The sequence below is a fragment of the Falco cherrug genome, chromosome 9, assembly GCF_023634085.1.
Source record: "Falco cherrug isolate bFalChe1 chromosome 9, bFalChe1.pri, whole genome shotgun sequence".
Classification (NCBI taxonomy): Eukaryota; Metazoa; Chordata; class Aves; order Falconiformes; family Falconidae; genus Falco; species Falco cherrug.
Genome location: NC_073705.1, coordinates 5130221 through 5148227, shown reverse-complemented (window position 1 = coordinate 5148227; position 18007 = coordinate 5130221). Strand labels below are relative to the sequence as shown.

At 47.3% G+C, this 18007-nt stretch overlaps 1 protein-coding gene across 2 annotated transcripts in view; it reads left to right on the top strand.

Annotated features, from left to right (window-relative positions):
* Positions 1-18007, top strand: part of MVB12B (multivesicular body subunit 12B) — a 68911-nt gene that overhangs the window by 41172 nt on the left and 9732 nt on the right. For both annotated transcript variants that reach the window (XM_055719881.1, XM_055719882.1), the window contains one exon: positions 16835-16890. In XM_055719881.1, the coding sequence (XP_055575856.1) occupies positions 16835-16890 (56 nt within the window). The remainder of the gene's footprint in view (positions 1-16834; positions 16891-18007) is intronic.

Genomic DNA, 18007 nt, shown 5'->3' with positions numbered 1-18007 from the left:
TTGTCTTTTACAATATGCTTAAGACTCTCGTACCGTTTGAGGGGTTTTCAGTTCAGTTGCAGATGCTGCAGAAGGTGCTTGTGGAGCTGCAGTCAGGGCTCTGTGCAGAGCCTGCCTTAGAGCTGCACCTGCCAGAGCCCTTGGCCCTGAGCAGGGACAGCAGAGCTCGTCACCCCGTGCCTCTTGCCAGAGCCTGTGCCCACAGTGTTTGTGCTGTGTGCCTGCAGCATTGCTGGCTGCTCCTGAGTGGAGCTGATGCCATTCAAATGCTGCTGCTCACTTTTCTTAAATCCTTTCTTTACATTCAGGCTGTCCATGATCATGGCTGTTCTCTGAGAATGCCAGCGTTCTTCAGTTTTGCTGATACTGAACGGAAGGTGAAGGTTATCATTCTCTTTCAAAGGCAAAATGCCATATCCTCTGGGTTGGAGCTTATATGTCACACCCAAAAACATGTCACACGCTTTATCTACTGATAAAGCAACATTAGCGATTCTGAACAAGGCTGCAATGTTTCCCATTCATTTGCTTAGGAGCAGTGGGTTTTGAAAGCAGTTATTTGATGCAGCAATGCCTTTGCGTATATTTCTTGTCTTAAAAGCACTGTCTTGTGATTGTCTTTAACCATGTTATCATCACAGTTACTCGTGTGCAGTATTTTTCCCAGAGAAACTGGACTGAGCACCAATGAAGGGAAACACGGCCAGTTGCCAGCTTAGTGTTGGCTGTGCCTGTTTGCCAAGCTCGCTACAAAGGATGTTTTTGTGGGCAGCTCTAACAGGTGGCATTTTCCCCACATCTCTAATTTGTTTATTTTGGAGTCATGCAGCAATATTTATTACCTTAATATTTACCTTAGAGGTAAATATTTACTTAAATGGTTGTTTATTATTATATTTTATAGAGAAATATTTCTTTATGATATTTAAATGTTTATTCACCTCTTTCAGACACTTTGTAGAAAGGTCAGTACAAACTTAGTGCTTTGGGGTAGCAGGATGTTTTGTTGTGGTATCTGGTGGGCCTTAGGTGGTAACTTGGGGCAGGTGAGAGGTCGGAGTAGTTGCCTTTGCGACATGGGACGGTTGGGCTGCAGCTGTAGAGGGAAACATTTGCAAGCGCGTAGATTCCAGTCAGAGTTCAATCTGCTAGGTCACCCCAGCAAGCTGTCCCAGCACGAGTTCAGTTGGAAGTGGCCCCAGTCCCCCAGGGACGGGTCCCTGCTGGGGAGGGGGTGGAGGGGCTCCGTCCCGTGGAGCCTGGCTGGGGCAGCATGGGGAGCCAGGTCTGGGAGCATGGCTGTGGGAGGAGCGGGTGCTCCTTGGGAATACAGTGAGATTTGGTGTTCATTCCACACTAGTTTATCATCCAGATCCCTGGAGGAAGCAGAGAGAGTGGAAACTGATGTTAATGATCTGGAAAAACATCAAAGCCAGTGGATTCCTGAAAAGGAAACCAAGTTGCTGTTCCGTATTGGATAATGCAGATCTTGGCAGGGGGGAGTTGTAATTTGTCTGGGCAGCTTTGTTGGAAGCATTTATTTCACACACTGCTCTTATTGCAGCAGTTTGCTTCCATATCCCTCCTCCTTTTCAGGAGCTCCATTGGTTTATTCAGTGTGGCTGTGAGTTCTGCTCCGAAACACCAACACATGGCTGTGGAGCCTGGTCGGAGCCCAGCTTGGCTGCCTGGGTGCTGGCAGCTTTGTTTTTCCACTGCTCAGTGATTGACTCAGGAATGCATTGTTACACGTACCTCCCCCTATTTTTTCTTTTTCCTTTTTTTCCCCCCCAAAATGACAAAAGTCTCTTTGAGGTCTTTGTAGATTAAGAAATGGAAGAAAAATTAAAGATTTCGTTACATTTCAGTGCCCATACGTCAACTTCTTTCTTGTTGCAAAATGTCAGGTTATCTATGCCACTTACTTCTCTTCAATGTACATTTTCTTTTAAAATATACTGTATCTTTTATCTGTATGTAATGAGGACAGACGTTTTAATCAGAGGTTAGTCATTTATTTTTGCAAACTATTGTTTTGCTTCATCATTTTTGCAGGTAATTAAATGGTTCGCTTGGCACAGTGTGTCTGCTTTATTAAAACAGGTAATTTTGAAAAAAAGGAAGATGCTATTTTTTGGATCACTGCACAAGAATTGCTTTTATCTTCATCTTCCAGCATAGTTTCTGGTGGTTTTGCGATACTCTCCTATGTTCAAGCATTTTAGTACACCCTGCTCTCTAAAGGGGGAGGCCCTGTGCTACATTTTACTGTCGATCCTGATTCCTGCGTGTACGTTCTTTGCACTTCTTAAGAGTAGAAGCAGAACTAAATTTATTTTTTGTGACACTGAATTTTAATCAGGATGGTCCAAAAAGCAGACAAGTTGTGACACAAGCTTTATTCTGCATTGAAACCTCTTTACTGAGGCTGAGATTAAAGTCAGCCAGTTCTTTACCCTATTGCAATTTCCAGTCTTTGGACTAAGAGACCTGGATAATCTTCAAAATATAAAAGGCTCTATTAATATCCAGCAGTTCAGGGAGACTGAAGTCTCACGTAAAATGCTGCAGCTGCGTATTTCAGGAAGGGAAATGTACATGTTACTTAATACTGCATTTAATGAGATTCAGAAAATTATATTTCTTATTAAATTAGCTCATCCATGATATACAGAATCTTTGCGTGCTTGTTGCTCCAGCGTACCGCCCTGCGTTATCAGTGTTGCACTCAGGCAGGCATGGCCCAAATGGTGAAAGATGAAGCCATGAGTTCTCCCGCCTGTGTAATTTTTCAGACATGTGATTTTCTGATTAACCTGCTGTCGTCCAAAGTGGCATTCTTTATCTTCATCATCTCACTTTTGCATACTTCTACAAGAGCGTGACAGCTCTGGCTGCGGTGCTGCTCTTTCTCTTGCCTTAGTCTCGGCTGTCCCATGAAGCTGCAGGCTGGCATGGCAATCTCGCCTTCTTCTGCTATAACGTACCAGACGTACAGACTGCACCCATTTTTTGCAGATCACACATCACCTTCCAAGGAAGCTGCTTGTTGATCTCTGCGGAGAGGATTATCTGGCTGCTGCTACCCCTGAAGCCTTGAATTATGTATGAGCAGGTGTACCAGCAGGGACGTTCCCCATCCCAGTGGCGTGGGTGGTGGCAGAGCCGCTGGCGCTGACGCCAATGACTCCGAGCCCACAGGGCGCATCCAAAAGCAAGCAATGGCTGGAGCAGGGCTGTGTCGAGAGGGACGGTGATGCCGGAGGGGACCCCACTGATGATGCGGAGCCCTGCCAGGGCAGGGGTCCTGCTCTGCCCTCGCTCCGCACGCCCAGCAGCAGTCATCGCAGGAATGTGGCTGCTGGAGGAGGATGAGCTGGCGGGACTTGCACAGGTTGCTTGTGGAGCACAACCTTTGAGGCGGGCTGCGCTGTATTTGTTTTGCTTTTCTGAGTGCCATGGTTTAATTTTATTATTTTTTTTTTAAATAGGAAGCCGCTCTGTGGTTTGGATATTTAAACAGTTATTAACCGAATGACAATTAACAGATTGCATAGACAGATTTTCTTTTCAAAACCTCTGAAATTGAGTACAGTTTGCAAAACTATCACGGCATAGTAATGACAATGAATTTTGATTTCCCGGAACTGATATTAGACTCCTTATTAAACTATGTGCATCTGCTTTTAATTTACTCCAAATAATTGGAAAATGCAATGAAGCTTTCCAATTAAAGCACGGCTTTATGCTGTTTAATAATACCCCCATAATATTATAGCTTCTGAAGTGACAGGTGAGTTGGTGTATGAATAAAACATAAAGGCAGCAATAAGGGACAGAAAACCGGAGACAGTTGTTGGGGATTTTAAATGCTGGATGTAATTTGCATATATTAATCTCTTCTTTTCAGCCTTATCAGGCGTTCTTCAGTATTTGAAGTTAAAATAGCGTTGACAGGCGGGAGTACGCTTAGTTTTTTCAAGGATTTATTACTTGTATAATTTCTGATCTTTAATAAGCAGATATGACTGATCCTCATAGTTCTATAGAAATCGGTTAATTGTTCCAGATGGCGTGTACTGATTATGCAAAATTACTTTTCACACCATTTTTTTTTTTCTGATGGAGTTTGGAGTAAAATTAAATTTTTTATAGCCTTCTTATCATGCTGTTTTACAGTGGTTTTTGCACAGAAGTTGAATTTAATCTACTATATTACATTGACCAGCAGAGTTACTCTAATGTAGCATTCTGTGATTTGACAAAGAATAATAGAACACATTGCTCATTGTTCGTTACTGTGCTGCTAATAAAAAGGAGTTCTAGTGTAGAAAACCAGGCTGTTATTTATGAAGAATGCTTAATTTGCACAGTTAAAAATGCAAAATTGTTACAATGAGATGTTCTCTCTTTTGGATAGAAGACTTGGGCAGAACAAATGAAAATAGTCTTGTTGCTACAGATTTCATCTAATAAAAAAGGATTTTTGTAAATCACTGGTGCGGTGAGGCTGTATTTTATTGGGAGGAGCAGTCATGCGGGCAGCACACTCTGACTCCTATCAAGAGGTGTCACTGGTGTTTTCCCTGGTTATCGTCATCCAGATATCTCAATGGCATAATTTCATAATTGAAAACATTTATAAAGGTTGTTGGGCTTCATTTATCTAATGAAGAGCTGTTTATACAAAATAAACCACACATAAAGCCCTCTTCCTAATAAGTTTATTGTAATTCGTTTTGGTGGCGACTCACTGGGAGGAGGTGTGCCGCTGCTTCGCTGTCCCAGCCGGCCACCGGGTCCCGGCAGCGGGTGCCATCCACAGGCGTGCTGTGGGCAGGGTGGTCCCACAGCTGCTCTCGGTCCTGCCGGAGCAGGCAAGATGCTGTGACGGGCATTCACACGTTGCTGCGGGTTTGTCCAAGAGTAATGTGGGGCCCTGGTTAATTCTGGCATCGTGTCCTGTCCCATGCTGTGCTGTGTCCTGCCAACGGAGGCTTGTGTGAGTTTGCTCCGTTTTCCTCCCTCTGGCCAGACCCAGGGTTGTGACACCTTTGCCCACAGGCAGCGGGTGCCCTGGTGGTGCAAGGGTCCTGCTTGTCCCTTTGGCCGGGCTTTGTCTGGGGGTCTCTGCTGCCGCCACTCTTAGAGCTCTGCTGAGGGGCTGAAGGGAGAGTCGGGGCCAAGCACAAGGCATCTTACTAATCTTTGGAAAGCAAAAAAGCAAATGTTTAAAAAATGACCTTGTGGTTAATGGAATTAAAGTCTCCAATTAAATTAGAAAAGTGGGGATACAGTAAATGGACTTTTATAAGGAGTGCTTATTTTTAACTCAGTAGAAAAAAAGACAAGTAATTAACTCAACCATTAGAAAGCTCAAAATTTCTCACATCTCCTGTGGAACTAGAAAATTGTTTTGTGAATACTTTTGTATATATACAAAAAATATATATGGAGACAACCGATGGCATAAATCAGAAATGATCAGAAAATATTTGTTCTAATGAAGTAATAATTTGGTAGTAATGCTTTTCATCAGTGTAGCTTAAGGCTACATTAAGTGGACAGACTTTATATGGATTCTCTAATTTTAATCTTCAAAATGCTATCTAATGTCTCATTAAGACTTGCATATAATGTATCTTAAGTACAGTCATTAAATATAGTTTAGGGAGATTTATGTTCAGATATTGCTTAAAGATGTTTTAATAGGCCCATTTACTGTGATGATATTAATGAGCTCTTAACACATATTAAGCTTCTAAAACTAGTGGTATTCCTCTTGCAGTGAGCAAAACAACTTAGGAATTGTAAATGAATTGGATGTTCCAACAAGGCCGTTTTTCAATTGAGTCTTCGCACACCCCCTCCAATCCATTTAGCTCTGTAAGCATCGGGCTGCGTCCCCGCTCTTCTGCTGCGCGCTCCTGGCACATGCAGTCCCTGCGCCCTGGCACTGTTGTTTGGACCGGCTCATACCTTGTGTCCTGGGCGTGCAAGGGCTTAGTAGGGGTGGTTTGGCTTGTGTATCCACGTGTAGGTTTAGTGGTGGACTTGGCAGTTCCTGGGTTAACGGCTGGACTTGATGATCTTAAAGGTCATTTCCAACCTAAACGATTCAGTGAAGTGTAGGTTGAGAACAGGCTAAACCTGCGTAAATATTGGTAGCGTGTTACGCAAATCTGGTTGTGTATCCACTAAAATAAACGAATCAAGCACTTTAAGGAAAGAGCCAAATACAATCGTGCTCTCAGATAAATTCTGCTTTTTTGATCATCTAAAGTTAAGATGCAAGAATTGTAATTGCGATAATAAAAATGTTCATTCCCCTATTGTCGCTTTAGTTCCAACTCAGAAAGTTATTGCAAACAAAATTTTCCGGTTTCATCACTTAGCTCTTCTTAAAAAATCCTTCTGAGTTCAGAGACTTTTATAATTACTAAATTGGTTTGTTAGAGGGAGATAATAGCAAATTTCTTCTTTTCATAATTGGACATTTCTTCCCTGTAGGCTAATGTATGCGCAGCACTTACATACACAATAAGCTGTGCTTTTGAAAAGCCATAACTAGCTAATAAGTGCTGTGGTGTCATCAGAGAGTAATGGTTTGCTGATTAGCATAATTAATGACAAATGGTGGTGCGGAGCGGGTGGATTGGTTTAGCAGATGATGAATGCTCTGCAGCCGAGGCTGAGTCCTGCCAAGGCGGCCTGGCTGGCTGGCAGCGGTTGCTCCTCAGCAGGTAGGTCGTTAGTCGCCACCGCCTGCCCCTCGTGCCCGCTGCCGCTCCTCAGCAACTCAGTGGCTCCGTGGGACGAGCCACACGCCGTCACAGCTGTCCTCCGCCTGGCCAGGCGGCACGCCACTCCCAGGGCTGGGGCCTTCGGCCTCACGCCACAGGACTGGCCCGGCACCCACAGGAGAGGAGCTGCGGCCAGCCGGGTGTTCCTGTGGGCTGCCAACGGGCCCTGTCCTCCCAGGGCAGGAAAGAAGCTCCAGGCAGCCGGCCATGCTACGAGACGGGTGCATTTATCTGTGACTTGATTAATCAGGGCTAATTTGCATTCGCAAATGAGACTGATAAAAATGGAGTTACCTTTTCACCTTTAAGGGGGAGGAGGAATTATTTCTAGGTTGTCTCTTTTTTAAGTGATAAGCAACTCTTTTACCAATAAGGATGAAAATACTTAATTTGCATTAGCAAAAGAAGCTAATTATTATATAGTTAATTAGCATCTGGAAATGAAGATTATCTTAATTACAAAGCACAATTTCCTTAATAGCTACAAAACTGTAAGTTTGATCTGTGTGGAGATTGGTGACTATTATTATGTAATTAGTGATCATATTAATGGTGCAGTGTATTTAGATATAATTTGCATATGCAAATGAAATTTACCTGATAGAAATATGTGGCTCCACTAATGACTCTGAGCACTTAAAAATTAAATTACATTAGGAGATCGGGATCCTGAGTTGCCGTGCAGTGGCATGGTGGATTTCCTCCCGCAGAAGGGCTGTTGGCTCTGTGGGGCCATGGCTCCGTGTTCTGGCGGTTGGGAGGACGAGGAAATGTGTCTGCCACGTTGGGAGGACGAGGAAATGTGTCCCCCGCGTTGGGAGAATGAGGAAATGCCCCCCCCATCTTTTCGGCTCCCCAAACCTCAGTGTTAGGTACAGCCTCCCGCAGCTGGGTGGTATCTGTGCAGCATGGCCATCGCCCCTGCTGTACTGCCATCCTCTCCTGCACTGAAGACCTCAGCTTTGGGTCCTTGTCAAGGCTCTTCTGGCTAGATAAGCGTTACATCATTGGATGGTGGGATCAGTTTCTGTGCATCAGTGAGTTCCAGGGCAGGAGATGGGAGTCCCAGGTCCTTTGTAGCTGTGCTAGTTAGTGAGTTTCTGCTTTCCACTCATGTTTAGGGGTGCCCATGATATGGAGAGCGTGGTGCTTTCAGGACAGCTGATCAGTCTTCCTTTCTCTGCTTTTATTGGAAGCAAAAATTTGCCTGTGTGTTTAAAAAAGCTTAAGTCCCTTAAGACAAAACCATGTTAAGAGAGAGTGCTGTGCACCCTTATCTCCCCACGGAGCCTTGTGGGACAGATGTTGGTCGCTGAGCACACAGCTGGAATTCACACAGCCAGGTTGGCAGCTGTTGCAAGAGTGAGCGTCTGCCACTGCTTGGTGACCTGGCCCCCATCCAGAGGTTTTCAAGTTGGAGAGCCCAGTACCCTCGCAGTGACAACCTTCCTGCTGCTGTTGTATAAAATCACACCTCTGTAGGTGTCTCAGCAAAGGAAAATCAAAGTTACCAGGGCCAGATATTGTAACAAAATGCAGTGTGTGTTTCTTTAATATACCCTGCTCCTAACCTGCAGTACTGAAATGACTGAAGTGCAAAAAATACTATAGCTGGGAGGAAGCAGCCGTTACCCAACAGGATGTTTCTCTCATCAAGAGGGAGAAATTTACAGCCACCGGCCGGGGAACACTGCAGCTATTGTGGGTGCTTCCTGAGATGCTTTTTGCAACTGCCTGCTCCAGCCCAAGTCCTGCCTGCCTGCACCTCCATGCCTCTCTGCGGCAGACAGACATTACATGTTTAATGACTTCCAAGGAGTCTGTCTATCATTACAGCTAGAGCTGAAAGTAATTGAAAAGCGTCTGTGTTTCTCTTCAGCGCGACAGCGTTGCGCAGAGGCTGGAGCAGTGCCTCCACTTTGCCTCCTGTCCTCGAGCGGGACCTGCCCCAGCTCTGCTGCAGCCCCGCACCAGTGCCCTGTTTTGTATCTGCTCTGGTCTAATTAATTAAGGGTTGTTGCTTGGAAGTAGCACATGCTTAGGTGTGATCTTTGAAGTTTAGTGTGGTGCGGAGACTTCAAAGGGGACATTTTATTAAAAAATAATAAAATCAAGAGCTCCTAAACACTTGCAATTTGAAGAGCTTGTTTGAAGTCTCTCCATGTTCTCTGGTGCTGATACAGGCACAGCGCTGAGGTACTACTTAGCCATCACCATGCAGTACTTAACCTTCGCTTTATTTAAAAAAGAAAATAATCAAAACCAGGAGTATTTTCTCAAGTGTTTTCGTGGCTTGATCTAGCAGTAAAGAACTAATTGTGCCATGTCGTGAGCTATGCAGGAAACAGAGAAAATCAAGGCTGACAATCAAATTAGCAAAAATGAAAATTTAGTCCAGGTCTGTTTTTTTAATCAAAGTCTTTTCAAGACGAACAGGAAAGCTGTAAACCTTTCCCATCATGGAGGTTTCCTTCCACAGCCCGGGAGGCCCCTGCTCTCCCGCTCCCCTCACTGAGCACCATGTGGTTCAGTGCTGCCGCCATCCCACTGCCCCGGCCTGGGCACAGGGCACGGGGCTGGGGCGTTCCCAGCGCTGCTGCCCTGCGGCAGCTCCCTGGTGCGAGCTCCTGCTCCCTTGGGAGCTGCAGGACCAACAGCGCAGCCACCCCCAGAGCTGGGTGCGATGCTTCAGGGCCATCTCATGCACTTGGGCTTGTGCCTTGGTCCAGTGGAACTGAACAAGGAGAGAGGCGGGAGGCTGAGCCCTGCACCCCTGCTCACGGTCCAGCCAGGGGCGGCTGGAGGCACCTCCAGGGCTGGGGGTGTGGGCAGAGCCCACACGGCGCTGCCAGCCGAGCCCGTGGTGCCAGTTGCTTGCACGGAGCACAGGACCATCCTGACTACTCTGGTCTCCTCTCAGTGCGCTCGACTAACGAGGGGCCGCACAGGGCTGGCGACCTGCTGATCCCCTGGGCAGCCATCAGTGATGGCCTCTGCGGGAGCAGCACAGATGGCAAGCCCAAGCAACAACGTAAACTGCAATATGTCTTGGAGGTGCAGTGGGGCTGCAGCTGGTTTGTTGCGTCGTGGTGATCTGCTGGGCTGGGGGTGGCTCAGCGATCCCCTGCCCCTCATTCAAGCGGTCTCTTACTGTGGGGCTGCTCTGGATAGGCTGGAAAGGGGCTGGAGAGCAGCCAGAAGAAACAGGGTTAATGTCTTAATATTTGGGTCCTTTATTAAATAAAGAAGCGTGTGTGTTTTGGAGGGGGTGTCTGCAGCTGGGAAGCGCAGCCTGGGGCAGTTGCAGCATTCCCGATAGCAGCCGGCTTGGCAGGAGCTCACGGGAGAGTTTGCTTTTGTTTTTCCCCTGAGGTTTTGCTATCATTAGTGATTTGGAAATGCAGAGTGGTGGTGTTCCATCTGGGACTCGGTGCCCGGTAGCGCAGAGAGCACACACACATGTTTACTATTCAGACTGCTATTTAAATTACTGTGTACAGAAATACAGAAGTAGGAGGCTTAGCTGTACATTATAGAGAGTGTGGTTTATTTTGAAAAGCTTGCATCCTTCTCTTGATGCGTTGCAGACTGTTGTAAAACTTTTTTTCCATATTTCTGAATGACTTCCCCCTGTACTGAGATCACAGAACGTGCCTGGGTTCATGCAGGTGTCGTGTGCTGTACACTCCACGTGCGGGTGTAAAGGCTCAGGTGTGCAGAGCTTGTGCCAGGGCGCTCGGTGGGAAGCAGAGAGGCGCAAATAGGAGCCAAAGCTGGGAGGCAGTGTGAAGGGGGTGATGTCCTGGTCCCTCCCTGCCCAGCCTGCCCTGACCCGCCGTGGCTGGTCAGCCAACCCAGGTAGCAGCGTGAGTCCTGGTGTGCTGGATGGATGGGCAGGTGCTGGAGCCGGCGGCCTGTGTGTCCTGCAAGGGCTTGGGAGATCCCTGTCCTGTTCCTTGAAAAGCCATCAGCCTAGCGCTGTCACCCTGAGTTCACAGTCACGATTGCAGAGAGTGGCCATTCCCTGGACAAGAACTGTCTCCATATGTGCTGTGGGGTGATTCCGTAGCCGAGTCGCAGCCTCACCCCGTGCAGGGCACCGCTTCTGATGGTGAGAGCCATCTCTTGCCCTCCTCGGCCTGGGGGACAAGGCTTGCACGTGGGCTGCACTTTCTCACTTATGTGGAAACCGCGTTCGGAGGGGTCCTCCCTGCTGGGGTGCCCTCCCACCCACGCGAGGCTGGGCTGCGTGCTGGGGCAGCATCAAGCTCTTCTGGTGGGTGCCCTTGGTGTCCGCGCAGGGCAGGGGCTCGCATGTCCCTCCGGTCTAACCGTGGCTGCCCTGGGCAGGTGCGAGCAGCCGCCCAGCCCGATCGCTGCCGTGCCTGCACTCTCTGCCGGCCCCCTGGCTTTTGCCCGCTACCAAGTTCCTCTGGTGTCATGGAGCTGAAAATTAAGTTTTCTCTAAACAGGTGAGCTTTGCTGGGTTTATGGTATTGCTGTAGGCTGGTTTATGAGATACTCATCTTGGTAAAACATAAACACTCTGCTAGCATTTCAGGTCTGGGGAAAATCTGAAGACTTTTGCAGTATTACAGAAAGCTCTTTCTAAAATCTAAGATCATTTGAATTTTAAAGGTGGCAATAGTACATTCAGCGTTGGGGTTTTTTTGTTGGTTTGGATTAGCAATGCTTAGTTTTCAGAGTCATGTGGGAAAATGTTTTGCAAGGGATTGATTGATTTAAATATTTTTAATATCAGCAGTTGAAAATTCAAGTGTAAAAGGCCATACAAAAATAGCAGTAAAGAAATCCAAAGCTATAAAACCTTATGGTGAGAATTTAAATGCAGAAACAGCTGTTATTTCCTTGGGAGTTGAGGTATATAAACTCTTCCATGGCTGTGTATCCCCACAATAGTGGTGTGAAGAATTAGCGCTCAGTGCAGTGTGCAAACTGAACCCGCCAAGCACTGAGGCAGCTATTCATCTATACCCAGGAGCTAAATATGACAATGTTAGCATTTTTCATTTCCCTGACGTTACCATTAATAAAGCAATGATCCAAAAGAAGCTTTGCTGAGTCTGTTCTTTATGCTTCCATCACTCACGACTAGATAATTTCACACAGGATCGTTTTTAAATTAAATGACGATAAAAGCGCTCTGCTGTCCTGTGTTCACTAGTTCATAGAAGTCTATCAAGTCATTAATGTGTCATGACAAACTGCTAGTTGGATACAAGAGTAATTAATTATTTGCATAAATAACAGGTTGAACTTCGTGCTTTGAACCGCAATGACATATGCGTCACATCACGGACATCGCAGAACCTCTTGCATAGAGTTCATGGGAGGGGTGAAGCTGAGCCAGGCATGTTCTGCAATCGCATCCTCACTCGCTTCAAATGGTCAGGAGCTTGGCTTGGGTTTTGATGCTTTTTGTGTTCCGAAGTTCTTCATTAATGGTTGTTTCAAGAAAGCATCTGATCATTGAAGATTTCAATGAACAATTATACAGATTTTCATAATCACCATTAATCACCACATATTTTTCAAGATAATTACAGCAATTATTATTTAGATTCCTCTTTTATGTGCGCATAGTAGAAAAGAACAAGTGCTTATTACGCTGGGTAGTGTAGAGAACTATGGTCTGAAGTTCTTTGTCATCCAGAAACTCATTATGTTAGCTGATGCTGCCTGTGAAAGTTCGTCAGCATGTTTAAATTAGGGTAGCATTGGCAGGTCTGATTATTTAAATCTGGTAGCTTTGCTAAAAATATAGTTATTCAAGAAAGATGAATTACTAATTTGACAACTGAGATTTACTTGGAGTCTACAGCACAGAAGTCAGCATCTATCGTGTGCTTAGGGGAAGGTGACAGTACTTTTTCAGATTAAAGAGAGAATTTCTAAGCAAGCTAACAAGTTGTATTTATAGAGCACAGTTTTGTGGCCTGCCCTTTAAGGGCTGAGAGTAAGTCTTAGTGAATGGTAATGAAGAAGCAGCCACTGGTTGAAAGTTGGTTGTGCTTTTCAGTGGTCCTGCCCCGATGAAGAGGGTGGCATGCTCCCCTGCCTCTCACCTGAGGGCTCTGGCCTCCTCCCTGCTGCCCCTGGCTCCTTTCAACTCTTTTATCTAATTGCAGTAGGCTAATTGGATGTGACCCTCAGGGAGGAGCTGCTCCTGGCAGACAGAAGCCACCTTTCTGAAATCCCTTTTTAGTTTGTTCTGTTCAGAGGGAGAAGAGTGCAGGCACCTCCCTAATGTGTTGCAGATGCTGTGCTCATAGTTGCACGGGGAGAACCTGCTGCCTCCTGGATCCAGCCCCTCCATGCTGGGCCCCCGGCATCCTCCTGGCAGGTGAGGCTCTGCAGCCGAGCAGCAATTCCATGTGCAGGGTCAGGAGCTGCAACCACTCAAGGGCTGTGGCTGCCTTGGAACACACTGGCGGAGGTGGTGTTCCCGCTGGCCCTGCTGCTGGCCTGGCTTGGAGCAGCTTTGTCTACCTGTGCAAGCAGGCTTTAAATGAAACGTGCAAGGTACAAATGTCCTATAGGTATTAAAAATATTTTAAAGTCACAGTCTTTTAAAATGTTAAAACCTATGTGGATCAGTGCATGAGCTTACTCGTGTAGTGGTATGAGTAACACTACTGATGGTAATGCTGTAAAAATGTGATCTTGCCCACCTTTTCTGTTCTGAATCAGTGCAGGTTGCCTTTGGAAAGAGAGCTGTACTTTATCATTCGCCGGCACCAATTTCTTTTTATCCCTTTGTGTTACTGTCTGCTGGTCTTGAACGTGGCACAAATTGACATTGAGAAGTGCTGAATAGCTCTTGGCCAGACTAAAACAAGAACTGCAGCTCCAGGCCAGAGCCTGGCTGGTAAGTCTTGACGCTGGCCCTGGCAATGGTAACACTGGGCAGAATCGCAGCACAGCGCTCTGCTCATCAAAGACTGCCAGGAATGCCTCAAAAGCAACGGAGAGGAGGTGGGAAAGGAAAAAGGGAGGAATCAGAGGCTGCTGCTGATGTTTATTTACAGTACATCAGAACAAGGGACATGGAATTAAAAGCCTCCTACATTTCTGGTTTCATTTAATTTTCTTATGAAAGTAACTGGCTGCTGTAAATGGTAGTAGCATACTGTCTGGTGGTGCACAGCGGGAGCGATGGCACCCGTGCCCAGACCCAGGTGCCAGACACCCCGGCAGACCACAGTGCAGCGACGGGAGCTCTGCCCTGCCTGTTGCTGGAGATGCCGGGCCCTGGCGATCGCTTCCTGCAGTTACCTTCTGCAAGTCTTGGTGAGCTGGGGGCAGGGGGAGTGCTTTGAAGGGGTCAAGCCATACGCTTTGAATGCAAGCTTGCTCATGTGCAGCCCCATCACGGCAGCACTGCTGCTGGTGCTGCACAGCCATGCTGCACATGGGAAACATGGAGAGATGGGTCCTGTGTGGGGAGAGGTGTCTGCCAGGGCTGGGCACGTGCTGCTGAGCTGGTGGTGCAGCAGCTGGCGCTGCCCGGGAGGTACGCACTGCAGAGTGCAGGGAGGGACCGGTGCTGCAGCCTGGCCTCGGGACAGCCTGGCCCTGCTGCGGCGAGGGGCTGTGCAGCGGGCAGGGGTACGCAGCACTGAGCCTCCCCTGTAAAATCACTGCAAAAAGGCATTGCTGCAGCTGGAGTTTTGTTGGAAGCAGCATGGTTTTGTTCAAACATGATGCAGTCTTGTTGACATGATGTAAAAGCTAATGTTAATGTGAGACGGTTCAGTGTTGTGCTGGAACAAGTTGTCGCTGCAATTGTTAATCTTCTTGGATTTGTATATACACTCTTAAAAGGAAGCTGGGTGCCTCATTCCTGAAGTCCTTGTGAACGTGAAAAAAATGAGGCAGCAGCTTTGAATCTCTCCCTTCCTGTGGCCAGTGCTGCTGGAGGGCAGGCAGCACCTCCCAGGGCGAGGTGGGGGACACAAGGGTGTCCTTCCTCCAAAGTGGTTCCTTTGTCCAGGGCCATTGTCCAGCCTGGAAGCAGAGGCAAGGGATGAGCAGCCGGTCCCCACGTGTCGGGGGGGGGAGGGTTCCCCACTGGCCAGCACTGGGGGCTCCTGGAGCTCGGCCAAGCCGTGGGGCAAAGGTTGCCACCCTCCCGGCACTGGGGAGGCAGCCGGCTGTGGCAGCCTGGTGCTTGAGTCCCATAAAGTTTCCTGAATTGGTGGGTATTTAAATCCTTGTGACTCCTAGTGCCTGGCTGTGAACAGAGCTGTTGAATGAGTGTGTTATTTTCTGATTTCTCCCTTTAATGTATTTTACCAGCAGCCTGGTGACGGGCCTGACACGCTGGCTCCTGTGCACGCTCCTGCGCTTTGGGAGTGCAGCATTAATAACACACTTCCATGCATCATGCCATTTTTAAGCATGATCGTTATGATAAAGGGCATATACTTAATTACCGGCCTGCTTAATTACAGCTCTGTTGAAGCTCGTTTGTTTAGGAGAGTGCTAATTGCGCTGCTGAGCCTTTGGCACACCCTGCTTTCATCTGCTGCTTTGCTCTGCAGTTTTGAGCTCTGAGAGGACTGGAGTGCTCAAGGACCGAAGGACGGATGGAGGCAGTCCAGCGGGGGCTGCCGCGAGAGCACGCACGCTCATTGCAGCTTATTCTTTAAATTACTTTACAAAAGCCGGCGTGTGACTGATCAAAGCAGGTTTCTGTCGGGATAACAAATGCAGATGGTCTTTCAGGTTCAAAACTTCCTGGATTTGGTGATGCTGCTTTTTATCTGCTTCCTTTTGTTTTGCGTAGCACTGTGGCTGCCACAAATAACTCCAGTGGAGGGGGTTTTTAAGTCGAAAATATACAAAGTAAATGTAAAATGCTAAGTATGCTTAGTAACCCTTGTTAAATCACTAATGTGGTAACTCATTGGTGCTGATGGAAGTCACAAACAGCAAGTGGAGAAACACTGGGTTCCTGGGTGCAGATGCTTTGTGAAAGAAAACCCTATTTGAGGATTACTTGAGGGCATTTCAGGGCTTAAATTTGCTCTAGTTTGAAGTTTTCATTTCTTTCAGAGCTGAAATTTAAAGACTTAGAACGTTAAAGACGTAACAGAAATAAAGGGGGTGTGTTTGGGGCTGCACTCTGCCTTAGAAATGTGCCCTTTTCAGTCTTGTGTGGAAATTGCTGAGTTACATGTTTTAAAAATAAGTGTCTCCCTTGTACTGACACGTCTTGTGGGAGGCATTCTGTGACGTTTCTGAGGTGGTGATAGCAAGACAGAAACACTGAACATCATTGCACTAAGAAGAATACACCAGACAATATAAAGGCAAACCAGCCTCTTGGTGTCAGTGAGGTTGTGCTACAGAGTTGGCCCAGTGATACAAGGCTGTTCTGTGTGTTGTGATGTCCTTGTGTCTGTCTTCATATTCCACTGGTTTACATCTTCCAGATGTGGTTTGCAAGTGTCTGAGATCCATTGCTCGCTGTTGGGTTTGCCCTGGCAGGAGCCAGGCCGGGGAAGGTGCTTGGCCCTGGATTTTTGATTTCATCCTGCCCAGGCAGTAGTACTGACTGCCGTGGGGAGGTGTGTGTCACCTGAACGAGGTATGGTCCTTAGCCTCTTGCTCAGACACCACTGGCTTTGCTCAAATGGTTCTGTGTGGTACTGGTAAACAGATGTCTGTCCTCTTAAACTGTGTGTATTTAGTTTCAGTTTCAAATACTGCCCTGTTTGAGCAGCTGAACCAAATCGGAAGACTCAGCGTTGAGTGTATGAGATTGTATATGGATAGAGCAGGGAGGGTTTATTGAATTCCTGATTTGGTAGGGACTAACCCAGCTGTGACTCGAACAGAGAGAAACCACTGACAGGTTAGAGGGAGGAAAAGCCTGGCAATAACTTCTATGAGGTATCAATCATGTGTCAATGCCATGAATACCTGATCTGTCACTGGGAATGTGTGAAGTTGCATGTCAAAGTCAGCTGGAAATGTGACATGTCTACTCGTTTTGTCCCTTTCAGCAATGGATGGAGTGCCTTTTATGATTTCAGAGAAGTTTGCCTGTGCTCCTGAAGGGGTGAGTTGCCTTCTTTGTTCTCCCAGTGTCTAAAATTCATCTTTGCATGAGGAACGATCACAAAGCATCAACACAAACTACCCATTTCTGGGAGCTTTTCTTTTGTGGGGCCTAATACGTACCTAGTGCTTGAGATGACCCAAGGTTGTGTTTCACAATACTTTCCCATAGTGTGGGAATGGCTTTTGCCAGATTACTTCTAAAACTGAATTGTCCCAGGACTTGAAGATTTATCACCACCAGAAACAGGAATGTCAATGGGACTCTGGCGCTGGAAACATACCTAATTTCTTAGCTTAGATTGTAAAGAAAGCTGCAAATGAACAGCTCTCCTAGATTTAACCTGCTGTGGAGATGGCATAGTGCAGTCAGCTTTACAGCTTCCCTTTTGTGCCCCAGAAGTTCAATGCAATGGTAATGGCATGGTGCACCTTAGTGATGGCAGCTGCCATGTGGCTCCTGCGGCTCCGCACCCTGCATGGGCAGAGCTGGGTGGCCACACGTGGGCAAGGATCTTCCAGAGTTACTCACTCTTGGTGGGCGCTGGTGGTTTTGCAGGTGGAGCGCAAGCAGCTGTAGCTGGCCCGGGATAGCAGGTTTGCCACAGCTGCGCTGGCCAAAATCCAGTTTGGTGGGAAGGCTGCACCCTCATGTTTGCGAGTTCCAGCCTGTAAGGTTTGCGGAGGTGGATATGTCCTAATGACACCACAGCTGGACCTCGGCTGCGTTCCAGGGAGCAGGAGCAGGGATGGAAGAACGATTTTAGGATTCCCATTGCCCTCTGGCATGGGAGATTATACAAGCCAAAGTGTCTCAAGTGCAGCAACAAAACAGGCTGGGTTATTTTCATGTGGCGTGTTTCTAAGTGAGTTCACTCCTGGAGTGGAGTCCTGCTCGGCATGCCTGTGCTGCTGGCGGCAGGGCTCCTGCCTGGCAGCGGGGAGCTCGGGAGGGCACCGCGTCCTGCGTCCTGCCTGCTTGGTGCCGACAATGGCCTGGGCAGGACAGGTTTGCTCAGCTGAAACAGAAACCCCCATACCGCTTCAGAATTACTTTTGAGTGTCACTGGGCCAGTCCTAGTTTAAGTTGGTGATCCAGAGCTCAGAGGCTCCACCTC